The sequence below is a fragment of the Odontesthes bonariensis genome, chromosome 6, assembly GCF_027942865.1.
Source record: "Odontesthes bonariensis isolate fOdoBon6 chromosome 6, fOdoBon6.hap1, whole genome shotgun sequence".
NCBI classification, from domain to species: Eukaryota; Metazoa; Chordata; class Actinopteri; order Atheriniformes; family Atherinopsidae; genus Odontesthes; species Odontesthes bonariensis.
The window spans coordinates 22,992,400-23,006,975 of record NC_134511.1 but is presented as its reverse complement, the minus strand read 5'-3'; the positions used below and the strand labels follow the sequence as shown (position 1 = coordinate 23,006,975).

The 14,576-nt window shown below is 39.6% G+C and overlaps 2 protein-coding genes across 3 annotated transcripts; one reads left to right on the top strand and one right to left on the bottom strand.

Annotated features, from left to right (window-relative positions):
• The first annotated feature begins 532 nt into the window (after window positions 1–532).
• On the top strand, window positions 533–8,062 carry svopa (SV2 related protein a). Its single transcript, XM_075467991.1, has 16 exons — window positions 533–738; window positions 1,843–2,000; window positions 2,114–2,199; window positions 2,342–2,440; window positions 2,934–3,005; window positions 3,212–3,336; window positions 3,425–3,488; window positions 3,586–3,711; window positions 3,800–3,928; window positions 4,048–4,121; window positions 4,266–4,342; window positions 4,453–4,557; window positions 4,981–5,092; window positions 5,173–5,254; window positions 5,379–5,468; window positions 5,574–8,062. The coding sequence occupies exons 1-16, from the start codon at window positions 704–706 to the stop codon at window positions 5,772–5,774; spliced, it is 1,635 nt and encodes a 544-aa protein (XP_075324106.1). The 5' UTR covers window positions 533–703; the 3' UTR covers window positions 5,775–8,062.
• A 4-nt stretch (window positions 8,063–8,066) lies between these two features.
• Window positions 8,067–14,549, bottom strand: LOC142382293 (D-amino-acid oxidase-like). 2 transcript variants are annotated; one of them, XM_075467992.1, is made up of 11 exons: window positions 14,498–14,549; window positions 13,855–14,055; window positions 13,633–13,747; window positions 13,176–13,252; window positions 12,794–12,859; window positions 9,858–9,912; window positions 9,583–9,687; window positions 9,408–9,490; window positions 8,963–9,080; window positions 8,600–8,698; window positions 8,067–8,528 (listed from the first exon to the last, which is right to left on the bottom strand). In XM_075467992.1, exons 2-11 carry the CDS (start codon window positions 14,046–14,048, stop codon window positions 8,403–8,405), a joined length of 1,038 nt encoding a protein of 345 aa, XP_075324107.1. In that variant the 5' UTR covers window positions 14,049–14,055; window positions 14,498–14,549; the 3' UTR covers window positions 8,067–8,402. The 2 variants fall into 2 exon arrangements, with proteins under 2 accessions (XP_075324107.1, XP_075324108.1); XM_075467993.1 differs by lacking the exon at window positions 14,498–14,549 and having other exon boundaries at window positions 13,855–14,155.
• Between the last annotated feature and the right edge of the window lie 27 nt (window positions 14,550–14,576).

Genomic DNA, 14,576 nt, shown 5'->3' with positions numbered 1-14,576 from the left:
AAATAAATAAAAGCAATTTATTTGTGCGGAAAATTACTTAAAAGGAAAAAACGAGTTCAAGTGACAGAAGAATATTTTAGATTGTTACCTTTTCTGCGTGGATCAGTGTTTCGGAATTAGCAGTGTTACATTATGAAGTTATCTCAGTATTTGGATTAGATCGTATATGTGTGTTACTTTATGGATTATGGTTCTTTACCACTATCAATTAAATGTATTTCTTCGAGTTGTTCTGTTTTAGTAATCTATTTCTCTTTCCTTTAAATTGTTTTAAATCTTCTTAATTTTCTAACCCTTTGTAAAGCGTTTTGTCTTGGCTCTTAATCTTGTTATGCAAGGTTATCCCACTGGGCTAGAGAAGAGGTAGTTGGATGTTGATAAATTTTATATTGATCATTTGAACGAGTCTTTGGAGCACCAGATGAATTGAAATCTCCAACGCTCATCACGCCTGTCACATCGTTTCTTCTGGGATAAGTCTTGTCCTATAATCAGCAGTCGTGTAGTCACAGGTCCTCCTGAGCTCATACTGTCTACAATTCGTCCCTGAGTGTGTCGCGCTATGACTCGCGCAGGGCGGCCTCTCATTGGCTGCCGGGGGACACCAGGAGCAAGTCGCTCTCCTCGGTGCTGAAATCGCTGCTCGTCGCGATAATGTAAACGGCGATGAGGCAAAACAGAGCGTCAACCAATAAACACCAAAATGGACGATGATCTGTTCCAGCTGAGACAACTTCCGTGAGTAGACTACAATCTACAAACCGAGGCGTGTTTGCTTTTGATATTTTATTTTCAACCACGACAGCGTGTTTGTCCGACGTGTTGCCCTCTGACTGCTTGGTGTTTTGTTTGATTAGCTCGCCAGACCACAGATAGTCAGACATTCCTTTATAGCAGCATTCATTTGACAGCATCCATGCAGTTAAATCGCCGATATATGGTGCTAGATTTAAGAAAGATGGATATATCGTTGCATTTGTTGCCTAATCTCGGTGCAGTTTGTTTACAGTCGCAGCCTTTTTCTATGACCCGTCATTTATTCACATGAAGCACGTTTACTGTGATTCCTAAGCTGATTAAGTTTTCCCTCTTAACTTGTCATTGTGTTTTGCTGTCATGACTCAGTAGATTATGTGATTTATTCAAACCTAGCTGCATACATTAATTAAGCCTAAGGCCGGGCCATAAAAGTGGCTGTCCTAAGGGACATTTCTCAAAGACATAGAGGTAGACCTCCTCTTCAGAAATGATATATTGCCACAGAAATTTCAAATTTTCAAATACTTTAATAAAATGTAAAACATCTTATAAATTAATCTTAGTCAGGAAGGGAACTGCTATATACTGCAGGATAATATAATCTTCACTTGAAGAGAATCAAAAATAAAATCACAGACGGACCTCAATGGACATCCAATGATCAAATCCATAGAAGTGATGCTTCACATTGCAAGGAGGCTGCCTTTGTAATTACTGTGATTAAGACATCACCAGCACACCCCACATTTTCTGTGAGTGTTTCATCCTGAGCAAACTATTAATTATCTGCATGTGGAAGAAAATAACCTACTTTCCATCTGTAGAAAACATGTTAATCTCTGGATAGAAGTGTACAGATCTGTTAAATGCCCTAACATGGTTCACCCTTATGGTCATGATATTCACAAAATCACAGCCAGAAAAAGCTTCTATCACCAAGGCAAAAACCTCAATTTCTTATCTGTATTCAGCTTTGTCCTGGCATCAGTCATTTGAATGTCTTCTGATCCATCTCACTGCATGGACCTTAATCCTCCTGGGCTTCAAGACTAAAGTATGCATGTTATTTGTTTGTTTTTGTAGTGTTGTCCGCTTCCGTCACACAGGAGAGAGCACACGCTCTGAGGAAGATGTGGAGAACAGAGATCAGGATGTCAGGACATCAGATCATACTGATCTGGAGTCCGTGGCCCTTGCAGAGGGAGCTCCAGTACCTCGAGAGTTTGCCAATCCAACTGACGGTACCGTATGGCAGGGTCTCAGTTTCTCCCATATTTGTCCTACACTTTCCTTTTAAACTCAAATAAAGTTTCACATGTGTCCCTCAAGATTCCCATCTTTCTCATTCCCTCAGACACATTCATGGTAGAAGATGCCGTAGAAGCCATAGGCTTTGGGACATTTCAGTGGAAGCTCTCCATCCTCACTGGACTGTCCTGGGTGAGAACTGCTCATACATCAAACATCGATACAGGATTTGCTTTGGATAAAAACGTCTGCTAAATGCATAAACATAAGCATAACATTTTGTGTCTTCTGCATGCTAATTTATCAAGCGTTCCTGGGTTTTACTTGTGCTCAGATGGCTGATGCCATGGAGATGATGATCCTCAGCATCTTAGCCCCACAGCTCCACTGTGAATGGAGACTGCCAAGCCTGGAAGTGGCACTGCTCACATCGGTAATGGCTTAGTGATGTCTGTAAAGTGCTCATGCTTGCAGTTCTTTCTGCCTGTCCTGGTAATTATTGATTAAGAGCATGGGGGAAATGAGTGCCTGTATAAAGCACTGATCACAATGTGGGAAACAAAAGATCATAACAGTTTTTAATGTCATTAGATATATGTTGCGGAACTGTGACTGTATTGGTTATCAAATATATATTTACCTGTCAAGAGGATATTGCAAAGCTAAGTTATAATAAAGGAAATAATGGTACTGCTGAGGCATTGAACTGTGCATGTCATAAATATTGGTATATATTATGTAATTGTTGACTGTTAATAAGAATATTTCACATTTTATTGGCTAAAAACAAGACAAATTGCTACAGTTTCACAATTTCCTTGAGATGTTGTGCTTAACATCAGCTAAATGTAATAGTATTTTAGCCAAGTGCATGTTAGCCTGTGTAACATGACCAAACCCACTGACATTATTTGCTCTTTTTACAGGCGGTTTTCATTGGGATGATGATCAGCTCCTTTCTTTGGGGAAACATATCTGACAGATATGGCAGAAAGACAGTGAGTGCTTCTCAAAATCCTGTAAAACACATAACATAAGATAATAATGACTCCATGTAACCTTTTTGTTACTGGTGGTTCAAACTTTCAACATGTAAAGATTTGTTAAATCGTGAACATCTGGAGTGGAACATTCATGATGTCACATCAGAATACGCAGAATATGAAATAGAATGTCAGACCACGTCTCTGCTTTGCACACACAGGGTTTGAAGATGAGTGTGTTGTGGACAATGTTCTACGGCCTCATGAGTGCATTTGCACCCATTTATGGGTGGATCCTGGTCCTCCGTGCGCTAGTTGGCTTTGGCATTGGAGGGGCGCCACAGTCGTGAGTACCGCTCTTTAATCTATCAAACATCAACCTCGTAATCAATGATGTGAGTTGGGATTTACACGAAAGTGTCCCTTATTATAAGGGTGACCTTGTATGCTGAATTTCTGCCCATGAGGTCCAGAGCCACATGCATCTTGCTTATTGAGGTATGTGTTACTTTGCACTACAATCTCACATTATATCATTTTGACAGTAAACGTCTTTTTTGCTCTTACAACTATTTTGTTTCTGCTGCATTTCCAGATATTTTGGGCACTGGGCACTGTGTTCGAGGTCCTCTTAGCAATCCTGGTGATGCCCACTCTGGGCTGGCGCTGGCTTCTTGGTCTCTCTACCATTCCTCTCTTCATCTTTGCCATCCTGTGTTTTGTAAGTATGATAGTCTTGAGTGGTTGTACAATATTACAGCTTTATCAAATTACATGTTTATTTTTGGGGACGGGGGATGCTGTAACAGTGGCTACCGGAGAGTGCTCGATATGATGTGCTGACAGGGAACCAGGAAAAGGCTCTGGCCACATTGAGGCGCATCGCCACAGAGAATGGAGCCCCCATGCCTCTAGGGAAACTAATTGCTGCCAGACAGGTATGCCACAATTTGCTTCTGCAGGACACATATCTGAATGTAATTTAGACATTGCTCATGTATAACACTCTGTCACACTGTCAGTATTGATTTTTTTATGTCTGTTCCTTTTAAATTAGGAAGATCGTGGGAAGATTAAAGACTTATTTTCATCCCACTTCCGCTGCACCACAGTTTTGCTGTGGTTCATTTGGTAAACGACTGATTTTCTCTTTTTGACTCTCCAAAGCCTCATGATCTTTTAGTGAAAAGACATTTTACTCTATGTTTTTTGTTTAAATTTACTCTTTTAACGTGTTTTTGCATTATTTTTCAAATTGCTTCTCTGTCAGCACAGGTTTGCAAACGCCTTCTCTTACTACGGACTGGTGCTGCTCACCACAGAGTTGTTTCAGGAGGGAGGTGCTTGTGGAAGTGAGTCAGACAGAAGCCTTTAGAGACAGTTTTTTGCAAAAAGCGTCACAAAAACATGGCAGAGCATTGGACTAAGCAGATGCTGATTGCTGTTTGATGTCTCCCTCTAGTGTCCAAAGGTAACAAGAAGGAGCCCAAATGCAGCTTGGAGTGCAAATATTTGAATTCTGATGACTATAAGGACCTGCTGTGGACTACATTATCTGAATTCCCAGGTACACGTAATGAATTTCATTGAAATCTATCAAAAGTATTCAGTTAAATAATTTTAGGTATTCTTGATAGCTACTTTTACTTTAGTCTCAGCAGTGATTGTGAGGGTTGTTTGTGTGACGTGTTGCTGTGAATTATAAACTGATGAAAGATTTTGTAATATTACGTTAATAAATTAACTCTAGATAGCGCGTTTTGTACAAAATTAGAAAGTATTAGTATCATTGATAAACACTGATGATTTTTTTTTTACGAACTAAATCTTTATTTTATTAATGTAATTTAAGGACTGTAAGTCATATTCCTTGTGTCATGTTGTAGGATAGATATACACACATATTTATATATATATATATATATATATATATATATATATATAAACATGTATTTTGACTAAGATTACTGATTATGTTAATGCATCATAGGACTGCTGGTGACACTGTGGGCTATTGACCGACTGGGAAGGAGGAAGACCATGGCGTTGTGTTTCCTTGTCTTCTCTCTGTGCATCATTCCACTGTATGGCTGCGTTGGGAGGTAAACCTTGGCCATAGTCAGACTTTCAAACATTTCACGAGTTGCAGACCCTTGCTCATCTGTTCTTTCATCCTTTGCAGAACCTCCATGACGGTGTTGATATTCATCGCCCGAGCGTTTATTGCAGGAGGCTTTCAGGCTGCCTATGTTTACACTCCAGAAGTAAGATAACTTACCAGAGTGTAGTTTTGGCTTGCATAGTGTAAAAAAAAAAAAAAAAAAGCAAACAATTGTCAGTGCAGAGACAGGACCAGAGAATTTCAGCGTCTCTTTGTGTTTTCTGTAGGTGTACCCAACAGCAACCAGGGCTTTAGGTCTGGGAACAAGCAGTGGGATGGCCAGAGTTGGTGCCCTCATTACACCTTTTGTTGCTCAGGTAACATCGTACTGTCATAACAATATGTTGTAACAGCAATGTAGCAGGACATGACAAAGAGTTGACAAAAAAAAAACTTGTTTGTTCCTGGGATTCATTCTGCAGGTGATGTTGGAGTATTCTGTGTACCTGGCTCTCTCAGTGTACTGCTGCTGCTGCCTCTTTGCTGCCATCGCCTCCTGCGCACTTCCAATTGAGACCACAGGCCGGGGTCTGCAGGAGTCCAGCCACCGTGAGTGGGGACAGGAGATGATACGCCAAAGTTCAGAAGGAATCCCCCACTCCAGCTCTGGCTCACAGAGCTGAAGACACGTCGGCTGGGTATACAACTGAGAGATGACTGCAGAAACGAGACGAGGCGAGGCGAGGCGAGGCAAGAACGCTTGCTGTCTAGGCCCTCTTCTATGTTTCTTCTGTTTAGACATCACAGTGGTATCAAAGAGCCAAGCAGCGCAATCTTTTTACACTGTACCTTTAGTATGTAAACACTGCTGCTGCCACAGTGTTTCCACTATGATTTAGAGAGACCGAATGACCTAAACAAGTGCAAGAGCAAATGGTGGACAAAATGGGAAACTTCCGAAAGCAGTGAGAACTCTAAGGAGAGTAAAATAGTTAACATTTGCTTAAAAATAAAAAATGAAAGAACTACCTTCTTTTAAAAGAGCCTTAAAACTACCTATTAGGACCCAGTGAAAAAGCTGCTTCTATTTGCATACTAACCATAAATCCATAAGTAAGAAACAGGATTATCTTGCGCAGACAAATTGCCAGCTGAAAACGCACAAAGTACGCTTTACTAAAAGTGCATTGTTGGAGTAAAAGAAAAGCTCTTTAAGTCAACAAAGCATTCAGATCAAATAAAGTCTGGGAGTTACTTTATTTAATGTACACCTATGTCTGGGTGACAGACCATACTGTACTGTAAGTCACAAACTTTTTCGTATACAGTACACATCTTCCCACGTTTTCTGTTTAGTCTTTCTCATTTGTCAGTATTTTTTCCCATTTCAAAGAGAAGTGTAAATAAATCTGGTTAAAGAAATTAGAAAAATACAGCAATTTATTGGTCATCTTAAAATGCTAATCTTTACGTTGTATTGATTATAGCTAGGGAACAGATTTGCTAAAAGTTTAACCAGAGAATAGTAAATTCAGTGACTGTATATTTTCTTTTCACCACACAAATGGTAGGCCCAATCCCATTTCACTCCTTGGCCCTACCCCTTACCCCTACCCCTCCGTTTTGCGCGTTCACGTGTAGGGGTAGGGGTGTCCCAAATCACGTTAAGGCAGAGGCGTAGTGGTAAGGGGGAGGGCTTTGTAACCCTCGAAACGGAGGGGTTCGGCCAGAGTCTACAGACCCTGGATCTCACCTAGCCCAGACATGGGCCCTGTTTCCCAAACTAGAGAATAATTCTGTAAAGGAGGGGTGGAACTTACATTCTCAAGGAGCCAATTTGACAAAGTAATTTCATTTCAGCTTTGACATTGCTTATTCATTACATCCTAAGATGAGAGATGTATGCTTTAAGTACTAAAACATCAATGTAAGAATGACTCTACCACTAATAAAATCTGAATAGTGAAAGTGTGACTTGTTAAAGCACTCACTGTAGTACTGTGGCCCCTGAGAAGTCTTATTGAGTGCTGTAGTTGATTAAATAGAAGCCTAACTGTTGAGGATGTAAGTAGTGATTACTTTTGTGATGGATTGATTAGCTTTTTATTAGCTTTTTTTAAAGATCAAAAAAATTAAAAAAGATCTTTAACTGACACCATCATGATGCTTATGGAGGGATTATTTAGGAAAAAAGTGGATTCACACATTTGGTTCATAAAAGTTTGGCATATTTACAGATTTCCTGTAAAAGAGAAAGTTTAGGGTTGTGGTTCCCCCTCCCAAACGTTTAGTCATCTCCAGTTTCTTTTTTTTCTTTTAAAAAAAAAAAAGCAGTTAATTTAATGCAAAGTGCAAGACAGATCACTTTAATTTTTAATTTGCTTTCCAGGACATGACAGACCATGGTAGAGTTCATTGGTGATGTATTGTGGAGTTCAGGTTTGTGGAGTTCAACATTAAAACTCAAAGTCTTGAATTCAGCAGGATTTAACAGCATACTTAATGTTAACAAAAAGCATCAGGAAATAAACCCGACTCTTCCTGTGATCACCCAAACCTGACTGAACGTAGACAATAACCTTTAAGGGACTTTAAATAATAATATGGTTTCGATATCAATAAATCATGCGGCATCTTTTGCTCTGTTCTACCAGAGTTTGACTCTGCTCTCACATGGACCCAAACGGGCATTCCAGCAGGATATGACATTCTGTATCTCTGTAAATATTGTATTAATACCTAATTCAATTGTGGTCTTTGCTTCTGTTTGTAACAAAGGTGATGTGGACACAGACTTTGCCCAGTCTTACAGAAAAAAATAAAAGATTACCAAGAACAGGTCCAGCAAGCTGACTCTGACCTGCCAGTGTTTGATATTTAGTGCCGCATTAAGTGTCTGTGTGCACAGATTCTTGTCAATGCACTGGATGTAAATGTGTACGATAATAAAGTAAATAGTCTTTCAAAAACAAGCAGTGGATTCATGTTGTCATTTAATATTCAAAGAAATAAAATGAGTGATTTTATGAGTGAATCATTGCATTAACTACAGATTAGATGTGCGACATGTTTTCAGATAAGCCCAATCTGTTATGAATTTATACACTTGTGCCATTTGTTAATTAATGATTAACTAGAGCAGCAGATGTGTCCTTTCTTACAGCTTACAAATTGCTTAAAGTGGTGCTGTTATCCCTCAGACATATCTTGACAAATATCTGTTTGCTATAGATGTTAGCATGTTGAAAAGAAAAAAGAAAAAATGTATTTGCTGACGTTGAGCACACCAGTTGCCTGCACTGGACATCAATCTACAAATGAGCTTTTAGACGTTTGCCTCTTTGTTCGACAATCTGACCAAAGAGCCTCGCTGCCTCCTGAGCGCAGCCTCGGTGAATGGTGAGTCCGAACCCTCCGTGGCCATAGTTGTGTATCACCTGTATGGGTGCCACAATGATTTCAAACCAACTATTCACATTTTAAATACTGCTTTGATGTTGATATTTACCTCTATCTTAGATGCACCGGCCTGTATGGTCTCCCGCTCCAGTCGGACTTTGCTCCGAACAGGCCTGAGACCAGCCCAGTCGTCCACTATCCTGGCATGCTGAAGAGAAACAAGATCACGACATAAGCAGTCATTTTTACACCCCCAAAACAAACAACAAAATAATTGCATAAGTTTGTTATTTTTATAGAACTTTGTGCTGGCAAATGTGGAGTTCACCACTAAATTGTTCCCTGTTGCAGAATATTCTGAGTATATCAAATGAAAAATGTTATATACCTCTGCACCACAGAAGACTCACTGTAAATCATTCATAGAGGTTGACACAGGATTGCTTTTTATGGCCTTCTGATATCATCTAACCTTCAGACTTGGCTCAAGCTGACAAGCTTTTTCCCAGATCTGCTGATGGTCAGTGGAGTTGTTCTGTTGACTCCAGTTTCCTAACTGGAAAACCCCTCCAACTGTCACAAGGCGGCTCCTGCAGACACAGACGTCTTGGGTGCTCAGGAAAACTACTCTGGCCTTCTGGCTTAGCTGTACAACAATCCCAAATCAGTCCAAGTCAACATGCTGACTGGATAACAGAGAGCAAACAATGAAACTGCTCGAGTGAAAAAAAACATATGCCATATGCAGCCTGAGGTGAATTAAAGTCATAAAAGTAACCAAAATTGCACAGCAACATGCATAATGTGCAGCATGCTGTAAATCAAAATGTTACACAGAAGTAACAGCCTACAATATAAACACTACAAGAGCAATGGGCGTGTGGTTGTGAGGTGCTTATCAGTATTACTCGCACTACCCTGGAATGATATACGGTGAATTGTAGACTCCAGTCTTAGAGTTGTGAGTAATAATCCAGTGCTTCAGCCATGGGGCATCCACCTTAGACACAGAGATACAACCGGGTGAAACATCTATTTCTATGGTTAATTCACCATTGATTAATCTTCTTACATTAAATGCTTCCCACTCACTTTTACTATCTGGCCACGGCCCGGTTTCAGGTCAGGGTCTGGCTGCAGCTCTCCCGATCTCATCCCAGTGCAGTTTATGATCACGTCTGCCCCGGCATCTGACAGCTAAAAATAGTTCCGGACGTTAAGAGAAAACAATAAGGTGAGAGATAAAATCGAGTCAGTCTTTTTTGATGCATGGAAACAATACAAAACTCACAAGTGAGTGTTATAAGTAGAATTTATACAATTGCATACACATTATAGAGGAGTGATAATGAAAAGCACTCGCTAACCTCTCTGAAGGATTCTATTTTCTTGTGATGAAATTTCACACCTCTTTTTTGCAACCTGCACACATGAAACACAAAAAAAATGACGACTTATCCTGAAAAATGCAACTTTCTGACTTAATGAAAATTAATGTAAGTGTATGGATATTTGGTTTTAATATCTGGGTCTAAGACTGTGTCAAAAAACAGAAACATTTGTTAAATTGTTCCCTGTTCGCAAGACACTGAGGAATTCTATGTAGAGAATAAAGAACTATAAAATGGTTTCAATGATCAAATCAAAAGAAAAAAAGTTTGCCAACAAAGCTTTGATGCTGTTTGAAATGAAAAAATTTTATATTTCAATTTTAATTTAAAATTTTAGAAATTTAAAATTTCTTTTCATTTCATTTCATTTCATTTCATTTTAATTTGAGTAATTTGAAAATATGAAATTTAATGTCTAATGTTTGATTGGAAATAGTACAATCATCTTTTTGAATATTATTGTATTATATTGTAAAAATATTAGTTTCTTTTTAATTTGATACCAAGGATATACTTGCATGTTTATCACTGCACTGCACTGCCTCTCCCTCTAACCGAGCAGAACAAATTGTTTTAGTTTACTTCTTAAGATTTTGATTCATCAGACCACGGGATTGTTTTTTATTTCACCTCAGTCCATCTTAAATGAGCCCAGGCCCAGAGAAGACAGTGCTGTTTCTTGTCTGTGTCTTTTTCTTTGTGTGGTGAACTTAATATCTTAAAAAGTTTGTAAATTTGAGTCGAGACACGATGTCAAAGAGCCTAGTTTTTCTTGTTTTAGTGTTTCTTTAAATTCTTTTGATTCCCGAGTCAGTAATTTGCAAAAAAGGCAGAAAGTTTAAGGCAAGGCAAGGCAAGGCAAGGCAAGGCAAGGCAATTTTATTTATAGAGCACAATTCATACACAGGGCAATTCAAAGTGCTTTACAGCTACATAAAATCACAAGAAGGCAATAAAACCATTAAAAAGGAATAAAAAATAAAAGAAAGAAATTAAAAAAGAAAGAAAATTAAAACCCATTAAAATAATCATTAATTAATTTAAAAGTGAAGAGTGCAGATAAAATACTTTCAGGTGTCATATGCACAGCTAAATAGAACTGTTTTCAGCCTGGATTTAAACATTGTCAGAGTTGAGGCCTGTCTCACATCTTCTGGAAGACTGTTCCAGATTTTAGGGGCATAAAACTGAAACACAGCCTCACCTTGTTTAGTCCTGACTCTGGGCACCAGCAGGAGACCCCGCCCTGAGGTTCTCAGAACCCGAGTTGGTTCACATGGCTTTAAAGGGGAACTCCGGGGCATTTGAAGCGTGTTTCCATTGCTAGAGGTTGTCAAATAATGATAGTAGGACACAGAGAGGTGCACATCTGCGCTCCCTGTGTGAAGATCGCTCTGTCCGCACAGCATGTCATGCGAGGCTAATACGTGGTGGCTAAGGGGCAAGCGCTAACCCTTCCACGTAAAACAACAACTTGCACACTGCAGAAACGTCACACCACTTTATAAACCATCCGACAATAAAGTCACAAGCCTTACCATCAAAACCATATGCATGGTTCTCACATTACTGGCATGGGGACGTTACAAAACAACTTTATAAACAGCATGTCACTCACCGGCTGGTTGTAGGCTCGCGCATGTGAAAGCCCAAAAGAGTCGATGGAGGATAATCCCTTATACAAAACAATTATCTTCTCTAGAAAAACTGCGTTCAAGTATTTAAAACATTACAACAATACATGCCCAGTAATATTCTTGTAATGTTTTAAATACTTGAACGCAGTTTTTCTAGAGAAGATAATTGTTTTGTATATGGGATTATTCTCCATCGACTCTTCTGGGCTTTCACATGCGCGAGCCTACAACCAGCCGGTGAGTTACATGCTGTTTATAAAGTTGTTTTGTAACGTCCCCATGCCAGTAATGTGAGAACCATGCATATGGTTTTGATGGTAAGGCTTGTGACTTTATTGTCCGATGGGTTATAAAGTGGTGTGACGTTTCTGCAGTGTGCAAGTTGTTGTTTTACGTGGAAGGGTTAGCGCTTGCCCCTTAGCCACCACGTATTAGCCTCGCATGACATGCTGTGCGGACAGAGCGATCTCCACACAGGGAGCGCAGATACGCACCTCTCTGTGTCATACTATCATTATTTGACAACCTCTAGCAATGGAAACGCTCTTCAAATGCCCCGGAGTTCCCCTTTAACATGTCAGAGATGTACTTTGGCGCTTGACCGTGAAGAGACTTGTACACAAGCAGAGCTGTTTTAAAGTCTATTCTCTGAGCGACAGGAAGCCAGTGCAGAGACCTGAGCACTGGACTAATATGGTCGTATTTCCTGGTTCTAGTCAGGACTCGAGCAGCAACGTTCTGGATGTACTGCAGCTGTCTTACAGCCCGTTTAGAGAGCCCAGTGAGCAGGCCGTTACAGTAGTCTAACCTGCTGGAGACAAACGCATGGATCAGTCTCTCTAAGTCTGGGTTAGACACTATTCCTTTGATTCTGGCAATGTTTTTTAGATGGTAAAAAGCTGCTGATGTTACAGATTTAATGTGGCTGTTAAAGTTCAGGTCTGAGTCCAATATTACCCCGAGATTTCTAACTTGATAGTTAGGTTTTAGAGAGAGAGTCTCAAGGTGACTGATAACACTTTCTCTTTGTTTCTGTGGGCCTTTGTTAACCCCTCACAAGGTTTTTTTTTTGGTTTTAAACAAAACCCTCAAGTCTTAGAGTGCTTTTAAGACTACATACAGAGTTGCTCATGTAAGAAACCATCTAGTGAACACGTAATGATGAATAATGATAATAAATCGTGTTGTAAACAGGTGCTACATCAAGACGAAGAGGTAAATGTGTGTTTACTCAACACATTGAGAAGCTGCTAAAGAGGTATGTTGCTCACTCACCAGTCCATCAGCCATGGTAAGTATGATTTACCCTCCACCATGAGAGCCGTGTTGAACCATCCAAAACTGGATGAATCAGTAGGAACAAAGTAAGAACCAATCACAGTTACAGATATATCAAATTGGGAATCTGTTGGTTATTAACAATAGACAAGAAAGACAGTATTTGAAATACTGATAATGTGCAGGGAGAAAGTTAAAACTGGACACACATGCACACATATGCAATCATTTTCTTTTTTGTAGATGCTTTTTGTAGGGCTTATAGCTGCATTTTAATGGTTGGAAGGTAGGAAGTCTGAGATGGGAATAGCTGCCTGCCTGGTTAGCTATTTGGGCTGTTTTTCATTCGTTTTGGTTTTCAATTTCAGTGAGAACTCACTTGTATTCAGGGAACATTTGCAACTCTCGTTCTGAGAGCTGTCTGAAGCCGAGGACGGTGTCCTTAAATGAAGGGTCCTGCAATGAAAAACAAGTCCTCTTCAACTGGACCATAACACCCTCTTAGCTGAGATGATGTGAGGTCTGGATGCAGAATCCCAATTAACTCTGTGTAAACCAGACCCTTAGTGAGGCCTCTCTGTTGATGTTTCCCAACCACTGCAGGAAACCATCCTTTGTGGGGCTGAACAAAGCTCCACTTCAGTGTGGTTGAAAACTGATGGACTTTGTCTAAGACGAATAATGCGCTTTTAATTTAAGAGGTTAAATTTTTACAGGATATGTACACTTGTTACAGCACAGAACCTTTGTTCTTTATTGTAAAATGCTAACAAGGCCAAGTCTTATCTTTGAGGTCATGTCTATAGTACATATCCCAAGATCAAAGCAATACTCACTGGAACTGGTTCAGTGCAGAGGTTGTACCCAGACTGGAGGAAAATACCCATTTTGACAGATTCTGCTGAGCTGAGACAGCTCAGCAAGTAGTCAAAAGTCTCCTTGTTCCATTTTCTAAAGGTGAGTGGATGAAAGTGATGATAAATTTTTTGTGAATAGCAATTAAACAGATTTTTTTTGTAGAGGAAAATTAAATTACAGTAAAAAGAAACTGGACTCACGTCTCCTGGACGTTACCCTTATCGTAGAGGTACGGTTGCCAGAAGCCAGCGGCTCCATCGCTGGTGGTCAGTGGAGTGAAAAAGTCTGCATATACCTCAATGGTCAGTGGATTGACTTTTGAGTGATACTGCTCATAGATGCTCTGAGCTGCTGACAGACCAATGACTCCAGCTCCAATCACTACCACACGCATGTTTGCACTAACATACAGATACAAAGAGGCTTACTCACCTGGAGGGATGGGTGGATATGATTACGTGAAACATAATTGCAAAAAAACATAATTACGTGAAAAACAACAAATTTCAAGCTATATAAACTGTTATAAACTTATAAACTGTTATTATTAACCATGTATTTCATAAAATGATGTATACATGAAATCAAAAGCGTATTAAAAGGAAAAGGAGTTTAGTTTATTCCTGCACCAACAACATTCATTTCACCCACTGAACGAGTACAACTCTGCACAACTTCTGCAATCTGCACAATGTTAATATGTGTGTTGTATTATGTAACTGCATCTGTGTGCATCTTAATTTAACGGAGCAAAATATTTATTGGAAGTTACTAAAACTTATGAAAGACCTGCACAAAAAACAGAGCCTTTATGTTTTTGGTTTTTTTTAAGTTTTGCCTTACCTCAGCCTTGGATCAAGCTTCTGTAGTTTCCACTAACATTCACCCACGGGGCATTCTGTCACATGGCCGAGGGGCGGAG